General features: G+C 40.5%; 1 protein-coding gene across 1 annotated transcript in view; it reads right to left on the minus strand.

The window, feature by feature from the left end:
* The window catches only part of ERICH1 (glutamate rich 1), a 126,800-nt gene extending 115,836 nt beyond the window's left edge, over positions 1 to 10,964 (minus strand). The window contains exon 1 of the mRNA XM_015408304.1: positions 10,819 to 10,964. Within this exon, the coding sequence (XP_015263790.1) occupies positions 10,819 to 10,918 (100 nt within the window). The 5' untranslated portion in view covers positions 10,919 to 10,964. The remainder of the gene's footprint in view (positions 1 to 10,818) is intronic.
* Between the last annotated feature and the right edge of the window lie 753 nt (positions 10,965 to 11,717).

Raw genomic sequence — 11,717 nt, forward strand, 5'->3', positions numbered from 1 at the left:
TTTCATAGAAAAAGAGGTGCAGGAGCTCATTAGCATAACTTATTTGCATATGCCACACCCCCTGACATCACCGGAAGTGTGTCAGAAGGCAACACCCACCGCTCAGGCTCCACTGGACGGGGGGGGGGAGAATGCGCAGATCTGCCCACACAGAGGAGGGAGAGATTGTACCTGAAGGCGGGCCGGGGGGGGGCTCTGCAACTTACCTGGCTGCTTCTTGCTCTGACTGAGGGCTGCTTGGGAGCAGGGGGGGGGCTTGTTGCATCTGCCCGCCCCCTGAGCTCCTTACTGCCGGAGCTCCACTCCTGTGCGCTCCCACAGGAAATGACCCCTGATAAGGACATCTCTTTTTTGGTGTTCGTTCTAGGAGTTGTTTTACGTCTTCATAGAACTTGTCCACTTAAGCCTCTTCTGCGTCAGAGGTTGAGGCATAGACTGGGATTCCTGTGATGTTGAACGATTTGCCTTGGATTTGGACAGAGATCATTCTGTCATTTTTGGTATTGTATCCCATTACTGCCTTTCTCACTCTCTTGTTGACTATAAAGGCCACACCATTTTTTTCTATTGGATTCTTGGCCACAGTAGTAGGTACAATTGTCTTCTGAGTTAAATTCGCCCATTCCCGTCCACTTTAGTTCACTGACTCCCAAGATGTTGATGTTCAGTCTTGCCATCTCATTTTTGACCGCATCCAAATTACCTTAATCCATAGATCTTACATTCCAGGTTCCTATGCAGTACTGTTCTTTGCAGCATTGGACTTTCCTTTCACCATCAGACACATCCACAGCTGAGCGTCCTTTTGGCTTTGGCCCAGCCGCTTCACTCTTTCTGGGGTTACTTGCAGCTGCCCTCTGCTCTTCCCCAGTAGCATATTGGACACTTTCCAACCTGAGGGGCTCATCTTTTGGTGTCATATCTTTTAGCCTTTTGTTACTGTCCATGGGGTTTTCTTGGCAAAGATACTGGAGTGGGTTGCCATTTCCTTCTCCAGTGGATCATGTTTTGTCTGAGTTCTCTGCTGTGGCCTGTCTGTCCTGAGTGGCCCTCCACAGCATAGCCCGCAGTCTCATCGAACCACACAAGAAACGTTTGGCTACACTTGGATGTAAGATATGCTTACTAGGGATGGGCATGAACCGGGAAAATGGCAGTTCATGGTGGTTTATTGGGTTACAGAAACCATGAACTTTTTCCATTTGCCGAATGAGTTCGTGGTTCATGTGGTTCATGAGTTTGGGAGGTGGGAGGTGGGAGCCCCTCATGACACCAAACTCACAGGGAGTCTTCAGCAGGCTCTTCTCCACCCACCCTCCAAGTTTGACACAGATTAGATTTTTAAAGAAAAAAAGAGCTTGACCCCCACCTGGCATGGGCAGAGAGAGGCTAGTAAGTGTGTGGCTCAGGTCCCTGAAACCACAGCAAGGAACACCTTCCCAGCTGTGAAAGGTGTTTAAAAATTGTCCCACTATGTGTGTGTGTGTGTGGGGGGAGTCCCTCAAAGCCTTCCCTTGAATCAGCCAGCAGCAAGAAATTCTTCTTCTCCTAACTCTCACTCCCTCAACAACTAACTCCTCTCCTCTCTCTTCCTGCTGCAAAGTGAAAACAGCTAAGTCATGGTGTGGTACAATCTGCTCCCACAGAGCAGAGTGGGAGCTTCATGGTTGGCTGCCAGAATTACCAATCAAGCTATGGGCAACTACTATGGGTGTTTCTAGGACTCTCCACAAGTCCACCACCAACACTGCCTAGGAACTGAATCAGTACTAGGCTGTCTGGCCAACGAACTGCTCTAACGAACCACCATGGAAAAAATGGTGGTTCATTGTTGGTTCGGGAACAGCATGACCAAATGAATTGGGTCAAAACAAACCATGAACTAGCCTGGTTTGAGTAAAAATTCAGTTCATTTTGTGATTTGTGCCCATACCTAATGTTTACATTTACAGACTGTTTCTCAGATCTTCTGATCCAATTAAGCAAGGGTTACATGCTGTTATCTGAACTGCTTTACAGGACAATCAATCAAAAGCCAAGTACCTCTCTTCAGCATGATTTACTTGATAGCTTCTGCAATGTTTTTGAACCTTCAGAATGTGAAACACAATCATTATTTTATCTGACTAATACTGGGGCTCTTAAAATGTGGCAAAATCTGTTCTATCCATTTTGGAAACCAAATGAAGAAAGGGATGAACAGCTGTTATCATTCGGAATCTCCAGAGAAGACTGCTTGCTGACATTTGGGAAAGGCTAAAAGGCCTACCAGATATTAAAAGTTAACAATAGTCCATTGATTCAAATGAAGGAACCATGGCCTCGGAACATTACTCATAACCATCGTATTGAAAGTTATATCATGTTAACAGAATCAACCAACAGAATACAAATTTGTGATGGGAAGGCATTTAAAATGTCATATTCTGCTCTGCAATGTAATAATTACAGTCTACTGCTCTCCCTTTCCACAGTAATTAACTGCTAAAAGGAATTGTTTAATCAGTCTGCAAAGTTGTTTATTCCATTATTGCACTGCCAAAGTTTCTCTTATGAATATGTATAGGCAGTATTTGCCTTCCTTGCCAATGTGTCACTGATACTCAATCCTTAGATTCAGAGCAAGTTTTGAACAGTTCTAAGTGTGTGTGTGTGTGTGTTAAGTGCCATCAAGCTGCTTTCGACTTATGACGACCCTACAAACTAATGTCCTATCATTAATAGCTTTGCTCAGGTGGATCTTGCAAACTGAGGGTTATTGCTTCCTTTATTGAGTCAATCCATATCATGTTGGGCCTTCCTCTTTTCCTGCTGCTTTCAACTTTTCCTAGCATTATTGTCTTTTTCAGTTACTCTTGTCTTCTCATAATGTGACCAAAGTACAATAGCTTCAGTCCAGTCATTTTAGCTTCTAGGGAAAGTTCAGACTTGATTTGATCTAGAATCCACTTATTTGTCTTTTTGGAAGTCCACAGTATCCGTAAAAGCCTCCTACAACACCACATTTCAAATGAATTAACTTTTTTCTGTTGCCTTTCTTCCCTGTCCAACTTTCACACCCATACATAGTAATGGGGAATACTGTAGTATGAATTATCTTGGTCTTCGTTGCCAGTAACACACCCTTACCCTCAAGAACCTGTTCTAGTTCCTTCATGACTGCCCTTCCCAGTCTCAGACTCCTTTTGTCTCCCTTTTGGTTGATGATGGAGTCAAGGAATATATAACAATTCCAATTTCTTCACTGTAAATCTTAAAGTTGTGTAATTCCTCAGTAGCAATTACTTTTGTACAAAACAGCATTCTAGCAATGAAATGTGGAAGCATTATCTAGTACTAAGGCAATGGTATTGCTGAAATAGTGAAAAGGTACTTCTGACATCATCTCAAAACAAGTAAAGGAAGTTAGGGATGACTACCCAGATGGAATCCAAAATTACAAGTTAAATCAGAACTTAATGCAATATCTAGTTACTAGTACCAGTAATAAATATACCACCTAATAGGGAAAAAATGCCATCCTTAGATTTCTGTTTTCTAGTAATTCTGAATGATAGGACTGTAATGATTTCATGTTTTGGTGTGTGTGTTTCTTTAAATGTTTAGTTTCACTGCAGTAATGTAAGAAGAGTGATAGAGGGAGACAAGTGTGATGTGATTGGCTGATGACTGAGAGTGTGGGAGGAGGGGTGTCTAAGAGAGTGATTCTGTATGTGAAGTTTGAAGGGAAAGCATAGTCTGTGTGACTATGGGAGTTTTTGAGTCTATTCTGTGTGAATAAGACAAACCATTTAGTCTGTGTGAATATGAGTTTTGAGTGTATTCTGTGTGAATAGGACAAAGAGTTCAGCCTGTGTGGCTATACAGATGAAAGAGAGAGAGATTAGACTGAGTGTCTACGCCTGTCAGAGTGGAGTTTTGGGAGTCTGAGAAACTGTTTGTGACACCAAGTTTGCCAGTTATATTTACAAGTTCCTTTCATCAGCAACAGTTCAAAATAACCAGAAATCTATTTTGTTCTTTATTAAATAAATCATTTTTGTTTAAATTTATCCCAGAAATCAGAATAGTCCTTCCTCAGGGCCACATAGTCCTCTGAAGTGCCAAGACCCTAGGTCATTCTACCAAAAGAGAGAGATTTGGAATTTTTAATTCCTGGTGGCAGCAGGAATCTTTGGAGTTGCTGATTAGGAACATTTAATCAAGCTACTGGTTAACAATATCTGAATAAACCTTTTATTGTTCTTGCCCTGCTATTTTTAAGAGGTTAGGTTTAGCTAGGTAGAGTACTTGGGAATTACTTATTCCCACCCATTATGCTTTAGTTAGCTGAAGACTGGGTTTGTCTTACGCAGTGGTAGTATAGGAGGGAGTACGATAGGAGGTCTGGGTGGGAGGGAGCTATTTCAGGAGTTTAGTTGTTTTCTATTCTGCCTAGTGGACCTAATTTAATTGAATTTTTTGAATTGGTGACTGTTAATTGCGATATGTGGGTAAAGGTAGGGACTGAGATATGGGAATGGACTGTAACAACATCTGTAATACCAACTTTGGATCAAGGATCCCAGTAATTGGGGGAAGAGGAAGTATGGCAGTGGGAGAGGTTACTGTAAGGGAAGGGACTGTATGCTCAGTCTTCGTCCCATCGCAAGGCAAGTTGGTGGAGATGTAAGGAATACAAACCCTTCTTCAACACTGATGTTGCGCAATGCCAGGCCCATCAACAGCAAGACCGTGGAAATGCAAAACTACTTTGCAAAACAAGTGGCCCTGGAATACATGACGGAGACCTGAGTTAGAGAGGGTGAAACAGTCGCCTTGAGAGAATTTGCCCTCCCCTTTTCAGTCCTCCATTAGTCTTGGATAAATGGGGTGGTGATACTCATCTGAAAGTCTTTTTTTCCCCCCAGGGTACTCCGCATGCCCAAGATTTCTGGTATTGATTGTGTAGGAGTGGTGTAGGAAGCCAAGGAGAGTTTGGCTGTTTGGCTGGTGTACCGATCACCTAGCACACTAGCAGACAGCCTGCCAGGCCTGCTGGAGGCAGTCGCAGGCTGGGCTCTGGAGTTTCCAAGGCTGGTGGTTCTTGGGGATTTCAACATTCATGCTGATGCAGCCGCCTTCTGTCTGGCGATGGACCTGGTGTCTTCAATGGCAACGCTGGGACTCCCCCAGATTGAACCGGGTCTCACAGACTGGATTTGATCTTTTGAATGGTGATAAATGTGGATCTGATTACCATAGATAGGATCCCATTTCTCTACCCTCATATAAGAGTAGTTAAAATTATACATTTTATCTCTGGTGTATATCTGGTGGTCAGATGGGAGGGGACTATAATAAGGATATATTTTTTTGTTCCACTCCCACCCTAGAATACCTATTGTCTATACTCTCCCTAAGATACATAAAGAGGGTTTTCCTCCACTTGGTCAGCCAATAGTCTCAGGCACAGAATCTTTACTGGAGCCCCTGTCACAACTTGATTATTTTTGAAAACTTTTTTGAGTGAGATCCCTAGTTATATATGTGATACCATTGATCTTATTTCTAAAATTGAAATGTTATTTCTTTGTACACAAATATCCCTTTGGAAGAAGCTAGATTGACAGCTCAACTATATTTGGATTCCTAGTTTGACCTAGACCCTCCCACTTATTTCTTACTGGATTTAGTGGCTATTATTCTAGGGGGGGAATTAGGTTTAAAGAACAGTTTTACTTACAGACCCATGGAATATCAAAGGGGAGCTCTTTTGCTCCAAGTATTGCTTATTTATGGCCAGACTACAATAGGAAATAATCTGTAATCCTAACCAAAATCCCTTCTATAATGAAATTCTGACATACAAAAAGTTGATGTGTTTATTGTATGCAGGGAGGAAAAGAAATTACAAGACTTTTTTATTTGGATAAATACTATCCATCCCACAATTAAATTTTCTTGTAAAAGTGATAAAGATTCCATTACTTATTTAGATACCATTATTTTGAGAAATAAGTACAATCATTTGGCAGTGAGAAATTATAAGAAATTAGTGAACAAAAATACCTACTTGCATTATAAATCATTCCACCCACCATACTTTAGGAAAAGACTTCCATATAGCCAGTATATTCAGATTAAGAGGAATAGCTTCCCCAATGGATTATAGAAATACAAGCAGGGAACTTACTAAACAATTTTTACAACATGGCTATCCTAAGAATACCTTGGTTAGAGCAAACATTAGAGCATACTCCATAGGTAGGAAGGATTTATTTCAGACTAAATATATTAAGGGACTGCGGTGGCTCAGAGGTTAAGACACTGAGTTGCAGATCGGAAGGTCAGTAGCTCGACAGTTTGAGACCTGAGTGCCGCGTGAGGGAGTGAGCTACCATCTCTCCCCCCAGTTCCTGCTAGCAGTTTGAAAGCAAGAAATTGCAAGTAGATAAATAGGTACCACTTTGGTGGGAAGGTAACAGCATTCCATGTGTCTCGGCATTTAGTCATGCTGGCCACATGACCACAGAGAAGTCTTTGGACAATGCTGGCTCTTCGACCTGGAAACGGAAATGAGCACTGCCCCCTAGAGTCGGATTCAACTAGCTTTTGAGCAAGGGAAACCTTTACTTTACCCTTAAACATATTAATAAAGACAATCATCTTACCTGTTCCTTTGAGTACCCAAATAAAGCCATGGCCATAAAGAAAGCAATAGAAAAGTATTGGCAGACAGTTAAACATATTCCTGGTTGTGAGTTGCCACCAATGATAGGCTTTAAGAGAACTAAAAACATCTCTGATTTTTTAATAAGGGCTGATTTGAATGTAAGGAAACCAACAGAGACTCCAATAGGACAATTTAAATGTGGGGGTTGTCAGGCTTGCAATTCTGGAAGTGACATACCATTAGATCCCACCTTAGTACTATTAAACCTATGGCCAAACAACTCTTCTTCAACATCACACAGAAAATTGATTAATATTCTTTTCACCGCAGCAAAAATTGTAATTGCTAAGCAATGGAAGGATATTAATCCTCCTAACTTACAACATTGGCTACATAAAGTATGGGATCTTTTCATGTTAGAAAATTTTAATATTTTTTACACGGAAAACCAAACAGAATGTGAATTTATGAGTCCACTTCATATCTGGTACCCCATACTCGACAAAATCAATATCGACAAATTTGACTGTGAAACAATTCGAAATGTTAAATACAAACTCTTGCTTTATAATTGATATTGACATACTTTTTATAAAGGTTCAAAAGCTCAAAGTGAGCAAGTTTACATGATATGCTAATATAAGCTCATTGTAACCATTTTCTTTATTTGCTTTAGGAAATATTGTTCCTGTAATATATTTTGTCTTGGTGATTTTAATAGGGAAATAGTCTTTTTGAAACTAGTATCTCACCATGTATAGAGACTTTCATATTGAAGATGTTAATCCTTGTTCAATATTCTTAATAAAATTTATATTTCAAAAAAAATGTCAGGCTTGCAATTATGCACTCACTTCAAAACAATATACAGATCAGACAAGTGCAGTCAAAATTAGATTAAACACTTTTAATAATTGCAACAGCCGTATATTTGTGTATCTAATGTTATGTCCATGTAAGAAAACCTATGTTGGCTGTAGTATGAGACCAGTTAAAACAAGGATTCTTGAATATGTCTCATGAATACGTTCAGGTTATCAGGAGGCTCCTTTGACAAATCATTTCATATTGGAAAAATATGATGTGGAATCTTTAAGATATTTTGTAATTTACAGATACATAGGTAATGAATATAACTCTGTGGATGTACAAAAACATTTATTGCAAATAGAGGCTAAATGGATTTTCAAATTGAAATCACTATATCCTACAGGACTGAATCAGTCTTTAGACTACTCATGTTTCTTGTGAAAATGTATAAGATACATTGTTTTCATTATTTGGAGTATACTATATAGATGAACTACTGCCTGAAATTGACTGTTTCTTTAAGAAGAATTTGAAAGCTACCAGCAAACGCACCTATGAACCTTTAAAAATATTTTCAGAATGGTGAGCTGTGACGCAGCTTTTCAGCACGATCCAGCACAGAGGATTAGGTCCTGATACTCAACTGATAGGTAAAAACCTTTTTTCTGGTTCAATTGGTGCCTTGATGATAGCATATATTAGCAAGTGTCTCTTCTCTTTTCAGAATATCCGCTTTTGAAGCAATCTTTCTTCAAACCTTGAGAAAGCTTTGAAGCGAAACGTGGAGATATTAGGCTGGCTCACATGCTGGGTAAAGAGGAAAAGAAACTAGGAAAAGCTGCAAATATATTGGTGGACTAATTTGCAGTGATATATATATGGAATCGTATTTCTGAAAGTGTTTACTTTAGAGTCACTGTTTTGGAGGAGTAGCATTCATTTGCAGAAAAAACTAATCAGGGTTTGCTCACTACTCCAGAGTTACTATCCTCTATTTAAGTCTATATTGTTACAATAGTCACTTGCCTATACAATTTGTAAATTGACTACTTAGATATAAGTGAACAGTCTACATAATTTGTAATTGGATTACTTAGATAGATAAGAAAATAATATATGGATGGTATTTTAACTATTTTGATATTAGTTTCACAGTTCTTGTTGCTGGTGGAATTCTCTGCTTGGTGACATCCGGACCTTGCGGGAACTAAAACAGTTCCGCAGGGCATGCAGGCTTAGGGTTGAGGACAGCAACGGTTACCAGCATATCTGGCCCCATTATCTGCCCCCCCCCCCATGGAGAGAAGAAATATATACCATTTAATGCCATCCAGGGGTCATTTTGTAGAAAAAGAGGTGCATGAGCTCATTAGCATAACTCATTAGCATAACTTATTTGCATATGCCACACACCCTGACATCACCGGAAGTGTGTCAGAAGGTAACACCCACCACTCAGGCTCTACTGGACTGTTTTGAATTGCTAGCTATTGGAGGGAGGGGCATGTGCAGATCTGTCCCTCACAGAGGAGGGAGAGCTTGTACCTGAATAAAACCTGGTCTTAAAGGTGCCACTGGACTGTTTTGGACCAGGGGGCTGGGGGGGGGGTGCTCTGCAGCTTGCCTGACTGCTTCTTGCTCTGACTGAGGGCTGCTGGGAGCAGGGGGTGGGGCTTGTTGCATGTGCCCACCCCCCTGGGCTCTTTACTGCCGGAGCTCCGCTCCTGTGCGCTCCTGCAGGAAATGACCCCTGATGTCATCTATAGCTCAGATTGCACTATTTTAAATGGTTTTTATCTTGATTAATTGACTTAATTTATAACTATTTATAATTTTTATTATGTAAATTTAATTATAACATTTTAGAATTGTATTAGAATGTTGTAAACTGTCCTGACACTGGTTAAAGGGGAGGATGGTTTAGAAATCAAATAAATTAATTAATAAACAAACAAATAAATGTATTTTACAGCTTTCAAGAGATTTTTCCCAAACCTGCTGGTGCAGTCCATTTAAAGGGGCTATGCCAGGGAGCCCCCCAATCTTTGGAGAAGTTTGTTGTGGTTCATCAGTTCACAAACCTTGGTTCGCAAACTCCGAACTGGCCAAAATTTATGACGAACTTGGTTCATCAGCCGGTTCATGCCCATCCCTACTCGGAAGCTAAGCAGTATCAGTCTTGGTTAGTACATAGATGGGAGACCACCAAGAAGTCCAGGGTCAAATTTGGGGAAGTAGGAAGGAAAATTATATTTTAAAATGCTGTAGAATGATTTGAGCCCTAACCAGGATGGTCCAAGCTAGCCTGATCTCATCATATCTCAGAAGCAAAACATGCTTGGCCTTGGTTAGCACTTAGACGGAACACCACCAAGAAGTCCCAGGTCATTAAACAGAGGCAGGCAATGGCAAAACACCTCTGAACATCTCTTGCCTCACAAACCCCATGAGGGGTCGCCATAAGTTAGCTGTGATTTGATGGTACTATACACACACACACATGCACACACAGTACTGGGGATATGTGATGTCCCCAGGATTACAACATCAGACATAGTATCCTTTCTGGAAACACCAGGAGACACCTCAAAAATACATTAGGCAGTTGATGGGACTAGAAAAGCAGGCTACTTTCTTCTTAGAAGTTACTTTGTTAACTAAAGCATGGCTGGACTAGATTAAAAGGGGGAACGACTTATCAACCTGTGCCTGCCCATGTTCCTCAGATAAACTGTAAAAAAAGAAATAATTGTCATGAAATTCCTAGGTGTCTATCAATTTGTACACCAAAAATTGTATACTGCATATTGTAACCAGTGTTCCCTCTAAGCTGAGCTGATGTGAGCCAGCTCACAGTTTTTTAGCCTCCAGCTCACACATTTTTTGTCTTAGCTCAGGAAGGATGGCTCCAGAGCAAACTAATGTATGCGGTAGCCGAATTGTTTGTTCACAACTTTAAGGTTGGTAGCTCACAAAGTAGAATTTTTGCTCACAAGACTCCACAGCTTAGAGGGAACATTGATAACTGACAGGTTGTGGGTTTTTTTAAGTGCTGCATTCCTCAGCAATGTTTTGTTTGTTTTGCAATTAAGCAGATGATAGTTGAATGTTGAAGGCAAAATGCTTTTTCTTTGTTTGAATTACTTTCTATATTTGCTTGCCCTTTCATTTCAAGTGTTCTGAAAATCTATGTCATTGTCCAGGTATATCTTGTTTATCATTTTCTATAAGAATACATTTGAATATAAAGCACTACTTCTTGTTTTCTTCATGCAATAGCCTTGTCAAGAATATTAATCCAGCAAGTTTTGCTATTCAAGTCAAAGGCTCCCTCAGTCAGCGGGCGTTATTACCTTGTAAACATGGATATCCTTCTGATGCTTCGGTAGACCCGACTTGATCTGAAACTGGGCTTTGTAACACACTTCTGCCTTCTGTGCTTGAATTGGCCATGTCAGGACGAGAGGCAGGAAAGAGCTTCTCCAATACTTTTCTTCTGAATTCTAAAAATGATAATAAATAAGTAAAATAATTTAGGTGCTACAGCTGATTATATAAATGCTTCATTTTTCCAATCTCAATTCTCATGGTGTTTCCATAGTTCTAAATACAAAGATGGCTTTTGGGGAGACTGTTTCACTTGCTTGAGATATCTAAGTTTGTGCAGAGTTCAGACTTCACTATCAGGATCCCTGCAAGTCTGCTGATCATGAATGACATTACAGTGAGAACTGACCCAACATACAACTATCCTACACTAATGGAGCTGATTTATGAAACTGTAACTCATCTTCATGGAAACAGGTTCTCATCTGCATATACCAGTTGAACAGAGAGTGATTCATACCATACAGTCTTCTGCGCTACAAGCATCTTTTTCGGGAATGAGCAGCACTTATCTGTATCCTATTTGCTTGAGTGTTACCCTCCATCTGAACCAGCTCAAAGCCTATCCACAGCTTATAACAAAGGCCACTTGGTGATGTTCTCATTCATGCACTGTGTTCCTTGATGATGGATTTGGTAATAGCTAATTGAGTAATATTTTGTTGTACAGGAAAAAGCCAGAAGCAAACAATTTCTCTGCTGAAATTTAACGAGCTCCACTACTTGACCCACAGCCATATACATGGTGTGCAATTAGGGTTGCCAAATGAATTTTGGCTGGGAGCGGGGGGCTCCCGGCCGGCATGTAACTCGTGCGCGCGTCACCCGGAAGTGTGGGGTTTTCCCCGGGCCCGATTCCACGCAG

The sequence above is a fragment of the Gekko japonicus genome, unplaced genomic scaffold (assembly GCF_001447785.1).
Source record: "Gekko japonicus isolate JY-2015 unplaced genomic scaffold, Gekko_japonicus_V1.1 scaffold417, whole genome shotgun sequence".
Classification (NCBI taxonomy): Eukaryota; Metazoa; Chordata; class Lepidosauria; order Squamata; family Gekkonidae; genus Gekko; species Gekko japonicus.